This window comes from Typha latifolia, chromosome 1 (assembly GCF_019914945.1).
Source record: "Typha latifolia isolate L0001 chromosome 1, TyphaL0001v2, whole genome shotgun sequence".
Taxonomy (NCBI): domain Eukaryota; kingdom Viridiplantae; phylum Streptophyta; class Magnoliopsida; order Poales; family Typhaceae; genus Typha; species Typha latifolia.
This window is the reverse complement of record NC_133086.1, coordinates 19,464,448-19,488,785: the sequence shown is the minus strand read 5'-3', so window position 1 is coordinate 19,488,785 and position 24,338 is coordinate 19,464,448. Positions and strand designations below refer to the sequence as shown.

At 40.2% G+C, this 24,338-nt stretch overlaps 5 protein-coding genes across 13 annotated transcripts; 3 read left to right on the top strand and 2 right to left on the bottom strand.

Annotated features, from left to right (window-relative positions):
* The first annotated feature begins 298 nt into the window (after positions 1-298).
* On the top strand, positions 299-2,714 carry LOC140780446 (protein indeterminate-domain 16-like). The gene is made up of 3 exons (XM_073126013.1): positions 299-885; positions 991-1,390; positions 1,701-2,714. Exons 1-3 carry the CDS (start codon positions 759-761, stop codon positions 2,449-2,451), a joined length of 1,278 nt encoding a protein of 425 aa, XP_072982114.1. The 5' UTR covers positions 299-758; the 3' UTR covers positions 2,452-2,714.
* Positions 2,715-4,840: 2,126 nt separating this feature from the next.
* Positions 4,841-6,619, top strand: LOC140782440 (putative clathrin assembly protein At1g25240). Its single transcript, XM_073129000.1, has one exon. It carries the CDS (start codon positions 5,272-5,274, stop codon positions 6,460-6,462), a length of 1,191 nt encoding a protein of 396 aa, XP_072985101.1. The 5' UTR covers positions 4,841-5,271; the 3' UTR covers positions 6,463-6,619.
* A 2,567-nt stretch (positions 6,620-9,186) lies between these two features.
* LOC140780737 (protein Barley B recombinant-like) lies at positions 9,187-12,997 on the bottom strand. Of its 4 annotated transcripts, none has more exons than XM_073126469.1 (3): positions 12,846-12,997; positions 11,506-12,418; positions 9,187-9,442 (listed from the first exon to the last, which is right to left on the bottom strand). In XM_073126469.1, the coding sequence occupies exons 2-3, from the start codon at positions 12,318-12,320 to the stop codon at positions 9,241-9,243; spliced, it is 1,017 nt and encodes a 338-aa protein (XP_072982570.1). In that variant the 5' UTR covers positions 12,321-12,418; positions 12,846-12,997; the 3' UTR covers positions 9,187-9,240. The 4 variants fall into 4 exon arrangements, with proteins under 4 accessions (XP_072982570.1, XP_072982573.1, XP_072982571.1 ...); XM_073126472.1 differs by having other exon boundaries at positions 9,187-9,632; positions 12,846-12,996; XM_073126470.1 differs by lacking the exon at positions 12,846-12,997 and adding an exon at positions 12,612-12,808.
* A 628-nt stretch (positions 12,998-13,625) lies between these two features.
* On the top strand, positions 13,626-17,896 carry LOC140802778 (uncharacterized). Of its 6 annotated transcripts, none has more exons than XM_073158404.1 (8): positions 13,682-13,771; positions 13,918-14,042; positions 14,730-14,774; positions 14,860-14,936; positions 15,031-15,176; positions 15,285-15,366; positions 17,006-17,126; positions 17,597-17,896. In XM_073158404.1, exons 3-7 carry the CDS (start codon positions 14,741-14,743, stop codon positions 17,117-17,119), a joined length of 453 nt encoding a protein of 150 aa, XP_073014505.1. In that variant the 5' UTR covers positions 13,682-13,771; positions 13,918-14,042; positions 14,730-14,740; the 3' UTR covers positions 17,120-17,126; positions 17,597-17,896. The 6 variants fall into 6 exon arrangements, with proteins under 6 accessions (XP_072981783.1, XP_072981798.1, XP_073014496.1 ...); XM_073158413.1 differs by having other exon boundaries at positions 13,748-13,767; XM_073125682.1 differs by lacking the exon at positions 13,918-14,042 and having other exon boundaries at positions 13,626-13,767.
* Positions 17,897-18,423: 527 nt separating this feature from the next.
* LOC140780531 (IAA-alanine resistance protein 1) lies at positions 18,424-23,899 on the bottom strand. Its single transcript, XM_073126154.1, has 11 exons — positions 23,125-23,899; positions 22,953-23,036; positions 22,827-22,876; positions 22,168-22,219; positions 21,622-21,726; positions 21,271-21,518; positions 20,022-20,177; positions 19,812-19,919; positions 18,933-19,034; positions 18,805-18,849; positions 18,424-18,720 (listed from the first exon to the last, which is right to left on the bottom strand). Exons 1-11 carry the CDS (start codon positions 23,441-23,443, stop codon positions 18,568-18,570), a joined length of 1,422 nt encoding a protein of 473 aa, XP_072982255.1. The 5' UTR covers positions 23,444-23,899; the 3' UTR covers positions 18,424-18,567.
* Positions 23,900-24,338: the final 439 nt, after the last annotated feature.

The window sequence follows — 24,338 nt, the reverse complement described above, 5'->3', positions numbered from 1 at the left end:
GTGTATTAGGGGGACAAGACTGCATTAATGCAGGCAATTTACTGAGGGGGGAGAGTGATGAAATTATGAGGGCTTTTGTTTCTTTGTGGGGATGTTTTCCCTCTGGCCCATTGCCCTCATTATGATGGGCATAAGGGTCTCGGTCCTTTTCTTTTCCTCATAAGGAGACGGTCCGAGCTGTTCTAAAGCGCATCACGACCGTTGACGTGCACGATCTGACGATGGAAACTCATGCAGAGCCAGCTCGAGCTCGATGTAGCTAGCTTCATTGTCTTAGCCTGCAAACGTTTATTTATTTGTGTATTTATTAGTAGCAGTGGTAGTATAAGGAGTCGCGAACACAAAGGTTTAGAAGAGAGCGGAAGAATAACTCCAAATCGAGCCACCCATCCCTTTGGCTGCCCACAGCCAACCCATAAAATCCCAGAGGAAAGCTGCTAGACTTAAAGCTGTTAGAAAGCTGCCTTCCGATGTGTGTGCAAGAGGAGAGACCCCAAACACAACCAAAAAACAATTCCCCCTACACAAGACCTTTTCTTCCTCCTCTCTAGCTGTATCCTTCCCTTTATTTATTCTTCCTCTCTCTCTCTCTCTCTCTCTCTCTCTCTCTCTCTCTCTCTCTCTCTCTCTCTCTCTCCCTCCTCCTCCTCCTACACTTCTACTACTAGTAGTAGAGACCGATCATTCCTACTAAACTTGATCACAAGAAGAAAGAGGCAAGAATTAGATAAAAGCAAATATAAAGAGAAGAGGCTCCCATGTTGAGCTCCCACTCTACGGTGCCCACACCGGCGCCGCCCGCTCCCGCCTCTCCGCCGCCTTTCCCTTCTTTGCACATTGTGACCGCCAACGCCAAGAAGAAACGAAGACCGGCCGGCACTCCAGGCACTTAAGTTCACATGATCAATCTCTTGATCTTATCCAGATTCGAAGACATTAATTCTTTTTTTTTTCTTGTTCTTACAATTATGCATTTATTTCATTTTCCAGACCCAGACGCGGAGGTGGTATCTTTATCGCCGAGGACGTTGTTAGAATCGGATCGATACGTGTGCGAGATCTGCAACCAGGGATTCCAGAGGGACCAGAATTTGCAGATGCACCGGCGGCGGCATAAGGTGCCATGGAAGCTCTTGAAGCGGGAGGCGGCGGAGGTGAGGAAGCGGGTGTTCGTCTGCCCGGAGCCGAGCTGCCTCCACCACGACCCCTGCCACGCCCTCGGTGACCTCGTCGGGATCAAGAAGCACTTCCGCCGTAAGCACAGCAACCACCGGCAATGGGTCTGTGCCAAATGCTCCAAGGCCTACGCCGTCCAGTCCGACTACAAGGCCCACCTCAAGACCTGCGGCACCCGCGGCCACTCCTGCGACTGTGGCCGCGTCTTCTCCAGGTCACCCATCTAATCTCCCAGTCTAAATATTTCTGATGCTGTCTATCTTATTGCATTATTATTTTGCATATCGGAAAACAACATATTGTCTTGAACCATTAATTATTTTATGATTATTCGTATTAAATTCTTCCTCAGTAGATAGCAATTCAAAAGATCAAGCACATGCACAATTCCCGATGCCCGTGTCAATTGGTTGCTTTCACATTTGTTTCCGATTTCAATCTCATTTATTATTGTCTGTGACTCAACTCAAATGCCAAAATTTCATATTTTTCATATATGCAATGTTTTTTTCTTCTTTCATCAGGGTGGAGAGTTTTATAGAGCACCAAGATGCATGTAGCGCTAGCCGGAGTCGAGCGGAGATCCAAATTCCACCGCATCAAGCCTGCCTCTCGAGGACCGCCTCGAGCCCGAGCCCATCGAGCGACACCAACTCGGCGTGGCCGGGGCTAAGAATGCCGAATCCTGAACAACTCCCTTCTCCGCCCTCCGATCAACGCCGCCGCAGCACCCCGAATCTCGAGCTCCAACTGCTGCCTCCTTCCATTCTTAACTCCACTACCCAACCCAACTCCTTCCTCTTGCCGGCCACGTCGGACGAGTGCAACCTCACCAAGTTGCAGCTCTCGATCGGGCTAAGTGGGGAAGAGCCCGAATTAGCCACGGCTAGGATCAAAGAGGAGGCGAGAGAGCAACTAAGACTAGCTATGAGCGAGAAGGCAATGGCCGACGAGGCGAGACAACAAGCTAAGAGACAAATAGAAGTGGCCGAGCAAGAATTTGCTAATGCCAAGAGGATTCGTCACCAAGCACAAGTCGAGCTCAGTCGAGCCCACGCATTAAGAGAACATGCAGTGAAGCAGATCAACGCGACTTTGGTTCAGATCACTTGTCATTCTTGCAACCAGAAGCTAAGGACGAAGCCATTGATGAACTCCGAGGTGAGCTCGTTCGTTGCTAGCTATATGTCTTCGGTGGTGACTGAAGGCGACGAGGAGAATGACGAGCAGAATAATAATAATAATATTATTAATAATGGGAAGATGTCTAGCTAGCTAGCGCGTATCATTTTAATTAGTATACGGAGTGGTGTAATTAGCTGTGCTGATGGTTTCGGTTCATGAAGGGTTAGTTTCTTGTGACTTGAATGTTTTTTTTAATATATTAGAGAAAGGGAGGAGGGGTGATGGTGTTTATAATAATGTGGTAGGTGATGGTTTAATCGATCATTTGGTCTTGGACTTTTGTTATAGGGTGTGCTTTTGTAATATTTTTGAAGGGCTTACCAGGAAATTTTTAGAAAAAAAAGTTCATGCAATATGTCTCTACAAGATGTGCATAATTACCAGCTCAAATCTCAAAATATTAATTTCACACGTTAAATAAATGCAAATAGAAGTGCGAACTGCGCACTGAGCCAAGTCCGCTAGAGATAAAATTGCAAACCCCAAGACACAACATAGGGAAAGTGGTGTAGTGCAGCAATGGCACTTCCAGACCTCCAATCCAAATCGAGAGGTAAAGATTTGAGAAAGAGAAAAAAAGGAGGTCGGCCTGTTGCTATGGTACTTGCCATAACTTTTTTTCCTTTTTGATAAAAAAGAACTGTGACATCAGCTATTTATTATGTATGTATACTTACGGAGAAATTTGAACTACTAATGTTTGTGTGTGTGTGTGTGTGTGTGTCAGAAAGTAAAATACACTTGGGAGGAAGAGAAGAGAGATCTCCTCCTAAATATAAAAAAATGCATAATCCTAACATAACAGGCGTACTTGTCGTAGTGTCTCTTGGTCTAATAGCATTCAAAGCCCTTCTCTCCTCTCTCCTCTCTCTCTCTCCTTTCTCTCTACTATTATTCTGCAGACACAGATATCACGCACAAAGAAACAGATATGTCATGGTTTTCAGTGCCACTAACTCTTACACGCTCCCTCTCTTTCCCTTTTCCCCATTCTCTCTCTAACTTTGCTTTCTTTCTCTAGATTTCTGAAATGGGAGCAGAGGGAGTGGGTGGGATCTCAGCACTTTGCCATAAGAGTTGAGGTATAGCACAGTTGGCCGTAACGTGTGGAACTTCTTGTGAAGCAGCTATACCTCTACACCCATCCGCCATCCAATGCGCTCTCTCCCTCTCACACTCGTATGCCTCGATAATCCAATGCGCGTTCTCTCTCTCTCTCTCTCTCTCTCTCTCTCTCGTATGCCTCGATAATCCAATGCGCGTTCTCTCTCTCTCTCTCTCTCTCTCTCTCTCTCTCTCTCTCTCTCTCTCTCTCTCTCTCTCTCTCTCACTCGTATGCCTCGATAATCGTGCTCTCTCTCTCTCTCTATCTGTCCTTTTAAATGGGCCTTCTCTTTTTCCTTGCTTTCTCGTTTTCTTAACCTTTCTCTGTTGCTCTCCTTCCTTCCCAAATTTTCATCGCGGTGAAATATAAATGAGCCAGGACGCTGCTGCTGTCGTGTGGGATTGGGCTCGGGCATTGGCATCGATGGACGGGTTCGAAGTGCTCAGAAGTGCCAGGCATTTGTTTCAGGCTAGGTGAGTTCTTTGTTGGGTGTGACTTTGGTCGGCCTTTCTTACTCTTTTGCTGCCACCTGTCGCCTATCTCGTCTATCTCGTGAGAGAGAGGGGCACGGAGATCAATGCCGAGTTTGTAATATTTGGGCCTATTGTTCTAGGAACGGTCATAAATTCGGCCCAAGCCCAATATGTATAGACTCAGGAGTCAGGGACCAAAATAGTAAACAAATAATAACAGGTTACAAGCACTCATGCACAAATTAATAGCACAACAAAGAGGTTTGATGAAAACCAACATATTAATTAGTCAGTAGTCACGATTATTAAATGGAACCAGTCTTCTATAGTCTTGAACAAAATATAAGACGAGGTAAGGATCAGCACCTGCTCCTCTTGCAACGTACATAACCAATATCATCTGATGGGCCGAGTTAAATGGGTCTCGAATCGTACTGTGACCCTGTCGTCCTAAATGGGACCGCAGCCCAGTTTGTTTAAGGACTAGAAGATAACTAAGCTCGCTGTATTATATATACCAAATAATATCATAATAGTCAAACGGCATATCATGTGCTTGTTGGAAGGAGGAACACTCCACACAGCAGCCATCCGGATTGGCGTGTAAATAGTAACGTAGGCGGAGTAGACTCAGTATGCAGCGTGGAACGTGGAAAGGCCAACTTAGATTAGTATATACATATTTATTGTAATTGGCAATGCCTTGGCTGCAACTTGCAACCACATGAGATCTACAAGCAGTGGTTTGGATAAAGAACGATTATTGATATTCCTTGTGAAACCCTTTCCGAAAAAATAAAAAGGAAATGACGCAATTAAAATAATACTCGGACTGAGTCGGTCGGCACGATATTTGTTGAATTAGTATATATGAATAGAATATCCTACAAGTGATATTTGTTTTAAAGTTTTTTAAAAAAAGAAATAAAAGGAATAAGATGAAAACACTGAAGCGTTACAACAAAACCAGCAAAAATATGGGCATCCTCTGTAAAAAACTGACATCCAACTGAAAGACGCAAAAAATTGACGCCAGCCAATGAAACAAACCACTTTGACCATTTGACCTGGCCGTCCTCTTCCCCACCATTTCCCACCAACCAAACCGAACCCCCCTCCATCCCATTTCCCTCCATTCTCTTCCTCTTCCTCCACTTCATGCACCCCACGTTACCCCAAATGCCCTCCCCTCCCCCTCACCTTCCACAATGGTAGCTAGAAGAAAGAAAAAAATCTACCTCCCAAAAATCCCACCTTTCTAATGCCAAAACCCGATTCCATCCAAATTAGCCGTAGCCCAGTTCCCTAAACGACGAGTGGTCTTCTCCCCTAATGCCGTCTCCGCGCCAGTGGTGGCGGCGGGCCGCCGCCGCCGCTAAGGACAAACGCAGCCTTTACCTCCTCACCGCTTCGCGCCACCGCAACCCGGAGATGGAGGCGGCGGTGATCCACGCAACGAGCCACGATGATCGATCGGTCGACTACAAGAACGCGGCTCGCGTCTTCGCGTGGGCGCGCACCTCGTCTTCATTCGTCCAACCTCTCATGTGGGCTTTGGCGCGCCGGGCGAGCCGCACTCGTTGTTGGGTCGTCGCTCTCAAGGCCCTGATGCTCGCCCATGGACTTCTTCTCCGCTCTGGCTTCCAACTCGGTCGCCTCCCGTTTGATCTCTCTGATTTCCGAGACCGGTCGTCGTCTCCGGCGAAGTCCTTCGGCTTCTCCTCCTTCGTGCGTGCTTACTTCCACTTCCTCGACCACCGCTCCCTCCTTTCCTCCCCCGACAACGACGACAGAGACGACCTCGAACGAATCCAGAGGCTTCAACTCCTCCTTGATTTATTGATGCAAATCCGACCCTATGCTGATGGGATGGAGGTGGGTCTCATCCTCGAGGCCATGGACTGCGTCGTGATCGAAATCTTCGATGTTTACAGCGAAATTTGCAACGGGATCGCTCGATTCCTCTTGGGCATTCTCGGTTCGCCGAATTCTTCGACGCCCAAAAACGTAGAGGAGGATGAAGCGACGAAACGGCGACGAGGGCTGGTCGGAATGAGGGTTTTGAGGAAGGCGGCAGAGCAAAACTCACATCTTTCATCCTACTTCGAGCTCTGCCGAGGTCTTGGAGTCCTCAACGCTACGGAGTTCCCCACCGTGGAGAGGATTCCCGAAGAAGACATCAGAGATCTCGAGACGCTCGTCATGGGGAGCGAAGAGGAGGAGGTAGTGGAAGAGGAGAGGGGAGTAAAGGTTGGAGAAGCAGTAGAGAAAGAAGAGGAGGAGAAAGAGGACGTAGTCGGAAGCTCGAAGACGGCGGTGGTGACGAAGGAGTGGGTGGTTTTCGAGGACGAAACAAGGGAAAGACGGGGGCGTTATGGGAAGGACGTCTCTCAGGGATATTCCGGGAACCCTTTTCTTTATTCTGTTGGGGAATCCTGGCCGTCGGTTTCGTGGGCCTCGATGATGAGCCCCACCAAGGGTGTGGCCCTCGGGAATAACGGTAACCTGATTGAGCTTATTTGACTTGATTAATGGTCCCTGTGTATGATATATTACTATATAATCTGCCATTAGGTTTTTTTGTTTAATCTCTTTGCTATTCAGAACTGGAACTATTTATGAGATAAAATTTGATGTAATTAATTCATAAATAGATTTAAGATTGAGTTTGTCTTGTAAACGAATTGATGTGGAGAAATATTCGACTTTTGAGCTTCAAGTCCATTTCCTCCGCAGACAAGGGTTCTAAGGGCTTCCTCTCCCCCAACCAGGACACTCCCTCCCTCTTCCTCGATTGGGAGATGGTTGCTTGCCTCCACTGAGCTTTCTCCGACCGGTGGAGTGAGCCCCCTTTCCCTGTCGTGGCTTCCTCCGTGCCGCTTGTCCTAGCGTTTGGTTGGAGCCGAGTCTTTGGTTTGTCCGAGACTCAAGCTTGGGCCAGGGCTGGAGCCACGAGCGTGGTGGTGTTTTGGGGGTTTTCTTGGCTTGGTTTGTCATGTATTGAGTTGGGCTGCTGTAGCGTCTTGGTTCCCTCATCCCCTCTCATTGTTCTCCCTTGCACTATTAGGTTGCAGCCGACGCGTGCAGGTGATTAGATCTGATGTCTCCTTGCCCGTCACTTACCTACAAGCCTCCATTAACCGCCTTTTGCTTCCTATCGCCAATTGATCGTCGCCACCTTCTATTTTGCCCATGTTGCAGGGCCGTACGTTTAGTTTTCTTCCTAGGTCTTCCAATTACTGCTTAGTGGGTGGTCTTAGATCTTCGTGCCCCCAAGACCATGTTATGGATCGCGGAATTGACAGAACATGCATGCTGGCAAATTTGCCAAAGCAGTTTTTCATTTCGTTTCATTGTTACGCCCTCGAATTTGATTCTTTCCATCTATTATTATAACTCAAGTATACGGCTTGTGTGCTGAGGCACATGAGAGTAGGTTTGTAAATATATATTGAATGAAGCACACTTGTCTATAATACACTACTGTCTTAGATCCCCAATGTTAGTAAACTAGGGTTTGCCCAGTGTCAGATGCTGTCTTTGAATTGCACATGGAACAGTATCTTAACAGAAGTTATGATAGAGGGGGAGGAGGTGCACCTTTTTCAACCTAAAGAGCAAATTGTAAGCCTATTTCTTAGTAGCTTCTGAATAATATCTGAACAAGATCTAGTAAAAGTGAGCCTGAACCAAAAGAGTTCTCCTTCCAAGATAGTTCTGGCGCCCTCTTCAAATCAAAGCTGCTGCGTTTAAAGGTGGTGATTGTTAAGGCGAATGAGCACAAGTTCTCCAACATCCTCGTCGAGTCTGATTCTCGAATTGTCATGAATCTTTTTTATAAGGCACTCCAAACCACCATGAAGGACTCTAACACATCATTGCTGATATTTTGATTCTATGTAACAATTTAAATGTACTTGTTCTCATATATTTCGTGAGACCGATCAGGCGCTAATTAGTTCACTGGGTTGACTCTGTTCCGAGTGATCTGTCCAGGCCCCAGGGACACATTAGGCTCGCCTAACATGGTTTTATGCTCATTTTTGAGGTTATGCATTATTTTTCTTTTGTACCAAAGGAAAAGAGACCTATTCATAACATAAAATAATAGGAAAAGAATGCAATTCTAGATGCATGCAAGCAAATGAGCTATACAAGTAATCGCCAGCTAGTATAGTTGACGCTTATACACAACGCGGTTCAACAGCACAGCTTGGCATCTTTTTGCCAACCTTTTGCTATGTTTCCCAGCAGAATTAAATTAAAAGGTTTATAGGAAAGGAAATAAAAAGGTCTCAGGAATGACTGAAGCTTGACAATGGGGGCTCAAATATATACACTTTCAGAAAGAAAAAGAAAATAAAAACATCTAGGCAAAAACAAGAATGAGCATCTCAGACACTGCAAAACATGGTCTGTCTCATCTATCTTGTTCAATCGAAACCTTCATACTGTACCATTTAACACAGTTATGTGAATGGAGGGTCTGAGAGGAGATGAGCACGCACTCCATGAAGATGACACGCAATGCAAACTTAAGATAGATGAATATGCATCTAAGCACATTTTGTTAAGCAAAAAAGTTTTCAAGTTCTCTGTATTAGGAGGTTTCATCTTTCAATCATGGGATAAATTTCCAATGAGATCATGCCAAGATAAGAGTTTATCTAACACCACAAACTACCAAACTTTAAGAAATTGTCTTCGCACCAGTGATTACAGAAATTTTTGATCAATTAACATGATTATCTTAAGGAAATAATCTGAAACCTTCTATGTAAATAAAATATACAAATGAATCAAAACAGTATTCAAAAGGGAGAGCGTTCATAATAAATCAATCAGCATACTTCTTATGTCAGTGAAAAAATAGGCAGCCTTGGAATAACACAAGTTACAAGCAATAAGTTAACACAGATGATTCCTAGAATATTTTGTTAAATTTTACAGAATCAACTGTGGAAGACTACATCAAAAGAATACCTGCACAAATTAGATAATCCTTACATACCTCTGAGGAAATAATCAAGCTGTTGACAATCAATGAAATTCACATTGTAACAGGGCAAGTCATATGATCAATTAGCAGTACCAGAGAGTGAGTAATTTGAAATTAACTTTCAAGTTAAACAACTCAGCACTAAATAGAATTTGAAGAGAGCTGTAAATTTCTTATAGACATCTTAATCACAACACAGAAGGGCTACCCAGAAACCAAGCAGTGACCAGACAAACAGGCCCTATCAATAATTAATTTATCTTCCTTTATGCATCAATAGAACTACTTATGTAACATTTACTCTAACATGGAAAAATACATTTGCTAACTGTCTTCCACCACATGACAACGCTAACAGGATATCTTAGAAGCAACATAGCATATAAAAACCCCTTCTCCTTGTTTCTACAAGATATGCCTAGTCTCCTTGTAACACTTAAATTCCAATTTTCCCATCTTAATAGATCTGCATTTCCTCCTGGTACAAAAAGTGTGCTGCTACATCTGTATGCAGTTACTAATTATCTCAGTACTGTCCATTACACATTACAAAGACGATAGTACTTGCCAGCATGATAAAGCTCATTGAAACAAAGATAGTCCAACTTCCAAAGAGCAGAATATATGTTCTAGCCTTCAAAATCAAAGCAGATGTAAAGCCTTCAAGCCATGCAACCAACAAATTGTTGGTTATCTGCCCAACATTAACAAGATCACAGAAACATTTATATTTGCTTGTCAATTGTTGCGCCAATAAACATGAACTGATTGCAAGATCAAACTTCACATATGCACTACAAAATTACAGCTCCTTTTACAGAGAATATGCATTTCGTGTGAAATGAAAATCCAATAGGTTTACAATTAGTCAGACTGGTGCAACTTCAAATATAATAAGAAAGAATTACTCATGTAGAATTGTAGATGCACATGTATGCAGTTTAAGTAATCAAAGGCCATAGTCTTTTACAGGATCAATAAAGAAATACCCAAACCATAAACAAACATCGATATCGACATACTAAAGGGACCCAGGAGATACTTCTTTCTCAGAGTCATAAAAATTCTTAAGTCTCATATAATGTAATCTTCTCTTTTCTGAATAAGAGGTAAATAGTACAGACCAATTTATTAAAACACTAACGGTTCTTTCGAGAGCCCATAATAGTAGGAAAAGGAATCATAAATGATGAAATCTTTTACCTAATGTGTATGTTCTCCTAAAACCAAAATTGGCGGAGGTAGACACTTGGTTAAATATACTCGAGTTGGCTGCAATATTTAGGGTATACTTTTGGTGCCTATATAGTGTAGAGGAGAAGTATAAACATCAGCCAACTTGGACTACTGCTCATATAACTACCTATGATACTACAAATATATGCATGACCATCTATGTGCATAAGATGCATGTAAAATATGCACACGCAAACAAATATGGGTTTTAATTATCTTCTATGCTAATTTATCAATTCTAGCATATTCTGAAGTTCAGTTCATCTTTTGTAAATATGAACATCCAACATTTATTCCTGATCATAGATGTTGACACATTTAGCATCAACTTATCTTTTTTTGGTCATACATAAGTTTTATTGAGTTACCACCAAGTGTTTTTTACATGAATTATGGTTGTAAAGTATCCAAAAAGATTTTATCTGCGACCAGTATGAACCTCCTGATTATCTGTGACCAGTATGAACCTCCTGATGATAGGACACCTGGTATGAGTTTTCACATGCAAACCTTGACGCCAAATTCTTGGCAGTCTTCTTGTAATTTTTCACCTATACTGAGGTTATTAACTTATTATTAGAAAAGATGCATTCGTTCATTCATCACACTGGCAATTTCCACTTCCATTAGTATCACTCTGTTGAGATATCTGTCCTTAGATAGTAGTTCAGCATACATCTTGAATCTTGATTCGCAAATAGTGCTCTTTTATGTGCTCTAAAGTGATACTCACGGCACATGGGACTAATTCTGTTCAGCTTATGATATTCAAAGTCCCATCCACTTCAGTACACTAGACAGGTATATATTTGCACAATTATATATAGAAGAAGGAGCTAATGTATCAATTACTGATATGAGACATTAGAAAATTAGTCAAATTGAAGAGATTTACATAAAAGATGATTCCTACAGTAACATATGTTACTGCTAAGGACGAAACAGGTAGTTCATTCTTTTTGGTTGGAACCTGATGTTACCACATTAACGAGAGACAATAGCTCTATGATGAAAATCCAATCTTTGTAAAGAAAAAAATAGTGAATACAATAAAGAGTTAAAGAAAGACTTAATAACACTTAATCGAAGCCTGATCTGGATTAGATAGTATATATCCTTAGGACTACATTTTGCAAAGAAGAAAGAAGTCAAGGAACATTGCATACTGCTAAATGAAAGACTATTAAAAAAAAAGCATGTAAATTGCAAATAAACATTGACCTATAAATTATCCCACTAGCCTGTGCACAAGGCCATAGATTTATATACACAGGAAAACTAGACCAGATGCAGAGCCCAAGTCTAAACTTACGAACATTCTACAACTTTACCTTATGGTCACAAACTTGTTAGTCCCATGCTTGGCCCAGTAAGTCCTCAAGTCAATCGGATTACTAAGATTATATCCTTCACCTGCAAGCTTTTCTAACACCTTCTTAAATGCACCTTGGCTCATCTTTCGCCCAGCAATACGTGCCCCTCGCCTCTTTGTGCTCATTGGGAGAGGGTGCATAGAAATGTTTGTAGTACAGCAAGCGGACTGCCACCCTCCAACACCCCAACGGTAGCACTGCTGGGGAGTTCCTGTGCATGAACATACTGGAGTGGGAATACCTGATATGTCCAAATCAATCCCATTAATCACCATATCCGTTCTCTTGCCCCCATTCTTCCCTTGTGAGACTGAACGACTATTACTTCCCTCTCTCAGTGCAGGGACCTTCTTTGGCTTCTTAGGCTTTGGGGCCTTCTCAGGGTGAGTCTGAGACCTCTTCTTCAAAGGTGCCTTTATGGTTCGTGGCTCATCGACCACCAGGACCTTGTCATCCTTGGGTGGCTCAGGCATCTGCATCATCGGGAAGGCATGGGCACCATGGGCATTGGCAAGGGCCCCATAATTGGGGTTCATAGGCATCATATGGACCATTTTGCTTTCCCTATGGTTCATCCAACCATTCCTAGCAAACTCCACTGGAATAGACGGTTCTGAGACACCACAATCGCGGTGGAGATACCCTCCACTAGAGAGGAATGGCTTTGTGTCGCGTTCCATCACTGAAGACATAAGCTGCAGGCCTAAATTACTCTTCACAGGCTGCTCATAGTAGGCCCAATTCCGCATGCCAAGTCCCCCGTCATTATCCATAAAGGCAGAAGTAATGCTGAATTTACCAAGAGTTCGGGCAAAGGGAACCCCGAAAGAGCTAACTTTTACCAAATCTATCAACCCGTCAACCACATTACCTGCTCATGGCCAGATGAAGAGAACCCATCACACAAAATACACAAAAAGATAAAACCTTTTCGAGATAGAACCAAAACAAGGGCTATAAAAAGGAGATACTAAGTGAAGAAAAGAAGAAGACATTTTGTCACAAAACCCTAAATCCAGATTCTCTCAAAATGCCACAAAGACTGAGATAGTTTCAATTTCTACCTCCAAAATCCTACATTTTTAGGAGAAACTGTAGGTCCTAACTATGCAAGTTCAGATCTTTAATGACGAAAACTTTGTGAGGGATTAGGAATATGAGAGGGGGGAAAAAGCAAAACGAAACATCAAAAGAGGAAATGGTAACTCATGGACTCCATGGTCCATCCTTCACCATCAATGAGATAAGGGAGAGAAGGTAATAGAAAAGGAGGGGAGGTGAGAAAACGAAATACTTACTTTGGGGAGAGCTACCCCTCAAAAAACATAAAACTTTGGGAAGAGCTGTCTCTAGGGTTCTTTGCCGCGTACGATGCAAGAGATAGAGGACTGAACAAAGGTGAAGAGTGGAATTCCTCGATACATATATAACGCACCGTTATACTTTGATGCCGAATATAATATTTTTAATTCCCTTAACTATATTTTATCTTTCCTTTTTAGAAGTATTAGATATATATAATTATAGATGTACATTATACTATTCTTTCCTGCAGACATGGCCTAGCAATGAAAACGGGTCGGATATACTAGTAAAATTATATCCGCAACTATATTTTTATCCCAATACAAATAGTGAACGCACAGTGTTATATATATATATATTTACATTAATTTATGAATATATAAGAACTCATGATATAATTTGTAATATATATAGATAATTAGTAAATATATGTGAAAATTAGATTACTGTATAAAAAGGTTTTTTTTTTCTACATCACTATTTTTATGATAAATTAATCTAAATATTAATTTGGATATTATTCTTTAATCCATTTTAGTATAGCTTCCTAATACCGATATAAAGTACCATTTACTCTGTACACGTGTTTCTTCTGGGTATCTTTTTAATCTAAGTAAATACTATTTTTACTATCCAAAATTTTGTTACAAAAGTCACAATAAATATATAAGATATGGTCGCGTCTTTCCTCAATTTTATTTACACGAAGAAATGGGTTAATGAGCTAATGAGCCAGAGACTACCATTACCTGGCTAGAAATCTCGACAGGTCCGGGATCATTCGACAAGTCCTCGCGGTTCGGATCCAAACCTACCTCCATCTGAACCCATCCGATTTGGGTGCCTCGTCGTGGTTCTCTTTAATCTCTCTCGCTACATGGCGTAGTAGCGAACGACAACTGAGGTGAAGTTATCGTAGGTCTCTTACTCTCTCTTTCTCTTCCTCTTCCTCTCTTCTTTCTTGCGTTGATGCATTCCTGTTTACTTCCAAGTGTCCTACTTGGAAATCCTTGTGAAAACCCAAAATAAGGAACCGTGTTTTATCTACTTCTTTGTTATTGACAGCATCGGGAGTCGATTTGGTTCTTTTTTTGAGCTCTATGTGCAAATTTAGCTCTACTGGAAAGCGATGGTTGCAAGGACTAACCGTTAATTTGATCTGCTACGACTCGTTTCACGTCTATTAACGGGTTTGATTCCTTAATCGTTAGAGATTTGGGAATCTACATATGTGCATATGAGATGTTTGTTTTAATTTCTGAAAGAGTTGAGGACAAAGGATGCTTTTGATTCTTCCTATGTTTTTTGGATTCTTTTTTTCAATAAGTTCAATCTTAGATTGTAATCCAAGGTTACAAAGAGTTTTTCAAATTGTTTTGCTAACAATTGTGAGTACCTTATAGGCGACATCTTCATATCTTTAAGCAAATTTGTATAGATTCAACATAGAGGTACTAATATGCATATTATGCTGGACTAAAGGAAGCAAGCAGCTCCAAAGATTTTGAGCATTTGGTTAGACTCACCTAGTAATCTTTAGGGTGCATTTGGTACCACAGATGTTTTCTATCTTTCTTTTTAATCCTACCTCTTATCTCAGCAACAGAAATTTATTTATTGTAGCTTAGACTGGCTAAGTCCCGAAGTTATATAAATAATTGATATTCAAAGTAACAAACTTATCCTGCCTTAAAAGATGTGTTAATTTTCCTTTCTTAGCAATTATGTCAAACGTAGTTGGCTTATTAACCCTTTGTTTTCTTTTAATTGATATATACTCCTTTTGAGTAAGAGCATACTGCTATATAAGTAGGTTATGTGCTAGAGAAACCAATTTAAAATCCTATAGGAACATTTTGATGTTTCCTTTTCTACAGTGTCAAGGAAGATGACTGCTGCTGATCTCATGGCTCATCGTTCAGGTTTTGATCCCTTTCTTGATTTATTCTCTTCAATTCTACTATATATATGTATGTTTCTATATGATGCAATTTGTTTCTGTTTCAGGATCATTTCTATTTAGCAAATATCAACCATCTATCCACATTCAGCATTCTAGTACGGTCAAATTCCAGTTTGTGAAGGTCCTTGCTAAAAATTTCATTTTAACATAACTGAAAATTGAAAAACTTTTAGTATCGGTTTCCTTTTTGTGTATTTCATCTGTTTCATTTGTAGGTTTCCAGAACACTACTTTGCCAATCCTTTCGATCTACTAGGCTCATAAATTGTGCAACTGCTGGGAAGGGTGGTCGTCAAAAATTATCTGTGGATGGATTTGAACATGAACCATTTTGGTTGAGTATGGTTAAGGATGTTGTTTGGTAAGCAATAATTCTTTTTCAGTTTTCACACATTATATACTATCGGCTTTCTGTAATTTAGTGAATTATCTCTTTCCCTCTATCTCCTTCTCTTTTTGTTATATGCAGGGGTCTAAGAATGTTGGCGGTCTTTTTGGCTGAGCAGCCTAGTCAATTGAAGTACATAGAGTGGCCAACCTTTCAAACCACGGTATGTACATTCTAGTAGATGAGCGAGAAACACTCATTGCATTTAATGCTTATTTACAACTCTCTCTCTCTCTCTCTCTCTCTCTCTCTCTCTCTCTCTCCCCCCTGATATACTTGTATTCTTACTGGCATAAGATTATCAAGTTGATGGACCTCATTTTAAATGATTCAGATGACTTGGGCCTATAGCCATTTACGACCAATTTTGGATTATGTCTCATGCCACAATGACCTCAGAACCAACGCATGGACAGGAAATATGAAGATGAACATACCATAATGCACTACTAGTTTAGAAGCTTTACACCTTTACCCTCACCATTAACATTTTCTATAACATGTGCTGCATAGTCGGTAAGCTTAGGCATATACCCTTGTGTATAATCTAGGTGACTCATATACCGTAAAGCAGCATTTTTTTTTGGTTTTGAATCATACCTGTTTCTAAACTCAAGTTTCTTGACGTGAAAAGAATGTTTTAACTTTTCAAACTACTGTCAGATATTGCATGCTGCTGATCTCATTTTCTTCCCATTCTTATAATCCATCTCATTTGCGTGCTTGCCTACATTGACTGAGATTTGCTACTAATAAGACAAGAAAAAGGGCCCCCGATCAGTCTTAGGATGAAGCTCTGCGTTTTATCTCTTCTTATTTGGTTAAATCATAACTGCAAGCTGGGCTGCAATTTTGCAAATGATCTGGCTGTTCATGAAGCTTGGGCTTGACTTGGTCATGATACAAGGTGAGCTTCGAGCTCCTTTTTTAGATCAGCTGATAAATCAGTGGAGCTTGGCCCCAAACATTTGAGTAGGCCAAGACCTGTTCAGAAGTGTTGGCTTATGAACTGAGTGTAGAGGTCAAGTTCAGCTCAAGGTCAAGCCAAGCATTGGAAGTTGGAACCTGCATGTCAATTGGCTGAGAAGGACACGTTCAGTACTCAATTCAGCCTGGTTCTTTTTGAGATCTAGACAAAAAGTCTAGCAAGATTAAGATGACAAGTTGCAAACCTTTGTTTGTGTTGAAATCTTTGGTCAATTTCATTCTGTATAAATCCACGGAACAAGAACCCAATTTACTGAAATGTGTTTGTTGTGGAAATTTTGTGCTGGACAGTATCCATCTAAAAAGTAAAAACTACTCCAGTAATTGATGCTTATCTGCAATGATTGAGGTTGAGTACTAAAGATTAACTAGTATGATGACATGTTAAAATTTAACCTATCAAGAATGTGTACTGATTCACTCCAGCAATTTTCTCAGTCTATGTACTTTCTCAGTCTACATACTTCAAGTTAGATCGATAGATATTCATATAGATGAAATTGGCACTTATTAGTGAGTTACTTTGTTTGCTAGTGATAGCAGGCCTCTGCAAATTTGTTTGTTCAGCAGTCTGTTTTGGTATTATCTTTTCTCGTTTTCTTTTAAGTTTTCGATTCTCAGCTATTGTTTGAATGTTCCATGAGATCTCTTCTTTTATCCTTGAATTTGCTTCTTGTAGAGTTATAGTAACTTGACGGATCCATCTCTTTATTCTACATACTTACATTTATGTATAGTTGAAAATTTTATTAAATTAGTAACCTGCAAAACTTCTCAATTCCTTCCTGATAAGTAAATTTCGGTACTTGTTGCAGTTGAAGACGGCTTGCCTCACCCTCGTCCTTGTAGCCTTGCTCATTGTTGCATTGTCCTCTATTGACTCAGCTCTCTGCTATATATTGGCTTGGCTGCTTAGGAAATCTGCATGAATAATTGGTATTGTATTTTACTGTTTAAGTTGCATGTTCTTAATGGTATATTACGGTTAATTATGTTTATAATATATCCATTCGTAGACCAATTAAAAATTATCTGATAATTTCACTGGCAAATTGAAATGGCATCGTCGTCCTTGCCCTGTTCACATTATCTCAATTTATATGCTAGTAGCCTAGTATGGATATGCCGATGCTTTTTATGGATACTGATGTCTTTCAATTTGTACCGAATTTAATGTGTTATTTTTGGTGTCTATTGTCAATGTCCGGAAATAGTTTTGCATCTTCACCTTCTATGGGGAATAAGACTTTTCTTTTACCCAAGAAGAAAGAAATTTAATAAGGTGAATAAAATAAGGGCTAGCTAGCTATGTGATGTTCAATTAGTTTCGATATACTTTATTTGCCTATAGAAATGTTGAGACTATTCAAGACATGACTGCTTATTAATGTTTTGGATTTAAACAGGTGGTCGATGAAATTTTGGAAAACGAGCTTTGATTGGGTCTGCCATCTTTTTACCCTTTCTCAGATGAGTGGAGCTATTCATGGAAAAATTATGCGAATCAGTGCGTGAGCTGCTTCTGTTACATTTCCAAAGACTCAGAAGATTTAGACGAGCTCAATCTGAGCTCCAGGGCCCTTTACTTGGCAAAGAAATATGTGCTCGTACTTATATATTGAATATTGATGCCATTGGCAAAAATATTTTAATTAAAAAAAACTATTGTTTAAATTGCTTAAAGAATGAAAATGAGGTTTCACAAACATGGAAGTGTTAGATTCAGAACTGTTTCTCCTTTTTCTTACCAGTGGACAGTAAATTAAGTCATTATTGTATGGAATGTATAGCTAATATAGAAAAATGTCTTCATCTTCACTAATGATAACAGTCTCACCAAAGGTGCTGTTTTGATTTACCGAGAATATAAAAGAGCTGATCTCCTGAAGATTTCAAACAAGAGTTATTCGTATTCGATCCTGCTAATATAAGACTCTTTGTGCCTGGATTTTGACAAGTTTCCCACCATTTCATAGGAACTTTTTGATCCCATAAAACACCCAAAGAACTGAAATTATTCATACGTTCCCCATATAGTCTACCAATCATTAAGAAGGCGATCCACATATTCAATAGAATGATACAAGCTCTCTTACCAGGCAGGAAACTGATCTGCTTAAACTCCTCCACGTAGAAGCTAGTCTAAAATGAAGTTTGCAACATAATCACGGCGTGTGCAAGAAAATATCGAGCATTTCCCAGCTCGTGCTGCAACTTTTCAGACTCAGTCAAGGAAGCAAACTACATTTGGTATTTGGGCTCGAGGTATCAAAACTTCCACACACTGTATATGCCATTCTAGTCAGCAATAATTTATACTCATGCTAATACATCTGATATGAAGCATACAAGCGAACGCTAGTGAAGAAAAAAAAAATTATTCCACAAGGGAGATACAGAGGGCGACAAGCATTCCCAGTATCAAAGATGTCAACTGAGTTAAAGTGCTTCTGAAAGTAATCTTCCCATCATTCATTTGCGGGAGGACTCCTGCAACTGCTATATATATGAAACCACCAGCAGTAAATCCCTGAAGAAACAGCATAATACCCAGTGTTAATATATCATCTGTACCAGTAGATTACTAAATGCAGAGAGGTTTCGGAAAATTTACTTCAATTATAGAAGAGTGCCCTGGATCTTTGCCTAGTACCAAAGCCTGAAGAAGAGTCACGAAAACATCAGCACTCCAGTTTTTAATAATTATATGCAAGAAAAAGAATTGGAATAGAAAATTCTTACTAATGCTGTTCCAACCAATGCCACTAATGCAGAGAGAAAATTGTAAAAGAGAGCTTTAGAGACAGTGAATCCTGACCGCACCAAGATCCCGAAATCGCCAACCTTAATATAGTGAAAAGTAAGCAAATATCAGACAGCAGAACAGACCTTGTTGATCATTACAACATAGTTGCTAACTGTTTCTCTGTGCATATGCAATTAATGCTATCAACAAGTAGAAAAGGTAAGCATTTAACAGCCACTGAGCATGAACCTGCTCCCACTTTCACCCAAAATTTTGGGTTCCTGACAAGTAACGACCAACATATTCATAATAGGAATATTACCAACTTCTAACTGGTTTAGGATACTAGGTCAATCCTAAGTCCCACTAAACAAACCAACATATTCATAATAGGAATTGTACTTTCTATAACCATATCATTGATTTCATGAAGTGAGATCAACAATTGTTAGGAAAAACTATCAGTAATACATGTTATCAATCTCCACCTTCCACAATTCTTTCTCCTTTAGTTCTTCCCTCCCTCTTCTCTGGTCTCATGATTGGACATACCCGAATGTTGAATTTCTCTAACTTTCTCCTTTATTACTTCCATCTCCTTTCCTGGCCCCATGAATTGCACATTCAATGGTTGAATTTTTGTGTAAATTTAAGGCTTTATCAAACCTCAACCACATAAAAGCGATGCCTTGGAAAAAAATTTGGTTAGAAACATGAGTACTTCTGAGTTTGATTCTCTTTCTCTCTCTATATATATATGAGGGTGATGAATGTGCCCAGATGTCTACAATGAAATTATAGTCAAATCAATTTGCAAGCTACAACAAATAGTTTCCACAGTCGCTGAAGGATTTTGCAAACGGGGAAGAGCGTACCTCTTGAGGAAGTTCATGAGCAAGCAGAAATAATGTTCTAGACCACCCTCCAACTGAACCGTGCAGCAAAAATGCACTCCCCAAAGCCATTCCATCAGTAAAATTGTGCTGCATTATTCAAACATTTGATGTCTAAATCTTAATGAAACTAAAGACGAAATAAGTCAACATCATGAACTGATATTCCAACATTTATGGTTGTCCACTCACAACACCGTCCGAGAAAAGATTCAAGTAGCCAAACACCAAGTTTGAGGGGGGAGTGGGAGGAGCTGTCTCATCCAAGGATGACATATTTGTGGCAGGAACATTTCCATTATTTACAGGCTCTCCATCAGTAATGGCAGCACCAGTAGAAGCTCTTCTCTGTGTAAAAGGCGAGAAACACAAATTTAGCATATGTATCCATATCGATTCATCATGGAGTAGACTGCAAATCATAAAGTGTTCTTGCCAAAAAAAAAGGTGGATACAGAACATCTCAGACAGGCAAACCAAGATTTCCTCATACGAGTGAATATAACATGACTCTGGCACATACTTTAAGCATTTTCTAAATCTCATCCTTGGTAGCAGAATAATTTAGGATGTTGCATAAATTGTATTATACATCTATAATGAACTAACATTTTAGAAAACTCACCAACACAATCAGCACAGAAGATATACACATCCACATTCTTACAGATATGTCACTTTTAAAACTAATCGGTGCAGAGTGGTGCTTGCAAAAAGAAATGTGGTAACTACTCTAGATAATGAAGCCTTAGCATGATGGGGAATTGGAGATGACCAAGAAACTTGATCTATACAACAAAATTTGAACATAGATGTCATGCTAAAGTAACATAATTTCTAAATCTCTATTATGAGAATCAATACTAGAGGAATTCATAAGCGCAAAACATTGAACTAAAGGGTGGAATGATCTAAAATAAAAAGTAAGCCACAGTTGCATTGTAATTAGGGCTGTCAAATTAAACAAGCAGCTTAGCTTAGCTCGACCGAAGCTTAGGCTTGGCTTGGCTTGACTTGAGCTGAGCCAAACCTAAACAAATTTGTGGGCTCAAAAAATTATTTATTAATATATATGCGTGTATATATATTAAGGCTTGCTCAAGCATAGCTCGATAGGCTAGGTTCAGCTCGACTTGAGAATAGCCTACTTTCAAGCTTGGACTTGGCTTAGACTAGTTTGGTTGAAAAAATGCTCGATTCACTCTCGAGCTTGGCTCGGGCCAAGCTTGACTTGAGTTGAGCCGAGCCTCAAATAAAAAAATTAGGCTCGATTATTTAACATCATTAATGCCCAAGTAGGAATATGTTAGAATAATACAATGACATAATCATTGATCCCTGATAGCAAGAAAATTAACCAATGAAACGTGTATATTTGAACTACTAATATTTTAAGGCTATAGAAAAAACATGAGGAACAATGTCCAAAACTCCGGTGTACCTTATGAAGGACATTGGGCTCAGTACGCTTTCCATCACTTATGACTTCTTCAGCTACATCTGAAGAGTTTCTTTTGACATCACTATGATTTGGATTTGATTTATCATTGATGTCGTCATTATCATTTTCCTTGTTATGGGACTTATAGTGATGGTGGTGCCCATGACCCAATTCATGAATTCCTTTTCCAGAATTATCTTCGACATATCTTACAACTTTCTCAACAATAAGAAATAGTACAATACCAACTGCAGAACAAGATGAAACACTAATTGTTAGGCCACAAGAAAACAGATGGCATCATTATAAAGTAACAAGATGAAACAAAGCATGTTGATTCTAGATACTCACACAGAATAGACAATCCAATAGAAAGATCTTTTAGAGAATGGGCATGTGAATGTCCATGATCATGATGGTGATTGTGATGGTCATGTGAATGTGCATTCTCACCACCTAAAAAGTGACAGAAAGCAAATTAGATAACATAGTACATTAATAGTATATTAACTCTTCCCAAGAATGAGACATCACAATCTTTGCCGAGAGATAGGAGCATTCACTGGGTAAGATTTCTTTATGTAGTGTGCAAAATGAGTTATAACATCAGAATAGCTAACAAGGAGCACAAGGGAATGGACAATCTGCCTTAACCATAGATTAGTCACAGTGCTTTTATGTGCAATGAATTTAAATATCTAATACATAAGGGCAAATTTGCCATCCTGTTCCCATCAATTACTGACGCACTTGTAGAAGCAAGAGCAATTTAAATTGTATGCCAGAAGTCCTAGCACGCAGATAAAGTGCGTAACTAGAATTCCCAGAATATATGAAGGCAATGCAAAAACAAATCAGCAACAGCATTGGACATACAACATACATATCAAATCATACCAAAAGCATGAGGCAACTGATGAAGAAAAGCATCCCCAAGCATTGCTCCTGCCTGCAAGCAAAATTGCCATTTAAGAGAATAATTCCGTTTTAGGGATCGTTTGACCAAGAAATGAAGAGCCTTTAAGAAAAACATTAGGATACAGTCCATCAAGACACTCCTATATAGGATGAACACAGAGGAGGGACATAATTATATGATAGTTTCACAAGAGGTTGAATGTACAAAAAGTTCTTTCTGTCCTCATACAAAATGGATCCAATAATGAAGAGGAGATACTTCTTAAAATTCTGAAGAAACAACACAAAGAGGGTTTCTCTAGAAAGGTGTTCTAATGGCCAAATGACTATTGTGTTATATCAGACTATCAAACTAGGAGTTTTTTTTTTATGCATCGACTGAGAGCTCTTCTTCATAAAGTGTAACGACACATAAAGGTGATGAACAAACTGATATAATTACCAATGCTCCTCATCAGTAAGAACATGAGTGTACGATCAATTAATCAATTGTACAACTTTAATCTGTAAACTCAAATTTGGAACTATCTTTCTGTAAGTGAAAGAAATAAAAAGACATCAAGCATTTGATAGGCCGTATTCAACATCAATTTATTCAAAACACCAAAAAGCATAGTGATTTGAAATAATATCCTTACCCCAAACAAAGCCAAAGAATCGACCACGACCTTGGATGGCTTACCCTGAACTGCAACAACAAGAAATTTCAACAACGGATACAGTATAGCAACAAGAACAAAACCGATTAGATCAGATTTACTCACAAAAGATCACCGGAAGGATAATGAGGCAGATGAGAGACGCCATGCTTACGAGAAGCGAACACCCCATCGCCCGCACCCAAATACCTTCCATCCCCAAATCCAAACGAATCAACTTTTAGAACCTACCGTCACTATCGATTGGAAAGATCGCAACTTTCTAAAACTTACTCACCCAATGGAGATGTCTCACGATCAAAATCATCATGGTCATGATGGTGGTCGTGATGATGATGGTGATCGAATCCGTCGAGTGCTAGATCCTCCTCCTCTGCCAACTCCTCTGGAAGCTTTCGTTGCCGGATTTCGTCATGGTGGCCATCATGGTGGTGGCCGTGGCCGCAGTGGTCGTGGTCGTGGTCGTGGTCGTGCTCATGGTCATGGTCAGATCCGGTGGCGGCGGAGAATGGGCACGACGGCGAGGTCTCCACGTGGCACGCGACAAGAGGAGCGGCGGCGAATAGGAGGAGGAAGATGAGAGACGAAGGGGGCATAGTGTAAGGTTTAAGATGAGGAGGAGCGCTTGCAAGTGCCCTCGAGGGTGATACATAGGACGAGGATAAAGAGGAGGACTACGATGCCCACTATAACACCGAAGGTGACCACATCCATCTCATCTATTCTCACCCCACTATTTATTAAAACATTTTATTATTTTCTTCCAATATATCACTTTCTGAAAAATATCCCGATTGAAGAGAAGAAGAAAGTAGGAGACAGGGAGGAAAATAACAAAAAGCTTTGCCTCCAGAGAGGAATTCTCGTACTTGTTGTCAGAGTCAGAGGAGAGTACCCTTCGATGGCAGAAGAGGATTACAGCGGTCACCGTTCCACCGGAGAGTCAGGGGATACAATTATCGGAGAAGATGGTGCTGGCTCAGACCCGAGGTGAACCGGAAGGAGAAAAGGAGACGTTTTTCTACTATATAGTTTGGAGTGGAAGCCGGTGTGGGATCTACTGCAACGCTCCTTTCATTAGAACATGACGGCTGTCCCCCAAACAGCCAATCCGATGACTCCAGGTGTGGATATATTAATTGGTAGCATTTGGATGGACAGACTATGATCTATGGTACCTCTTCTTCTGTACCAATTCGCATTTCCAATCAAATTTTATAGGGCTTTAATAGGGAATCTTCTTTGTTAAATAGGTAATAAATAAAGTGCTAATCTTTAATAGGGAATCTTCTCTGTTAAATTGGTAGCATTCGTACTTTTTGGCATGAAATTGATTTGAGTTCTTCCCATGGGAATAGAAATATCATTTCAACTTAATTGTGTGGTACATTAGTACTGCGGTGTAAAAGTCAACTTAGAATGCTATTAGGAAATATATGGAAGCAAAAGCATATAGAAATTTGGATTGCAATAGATCAGTAAATAAGCAAC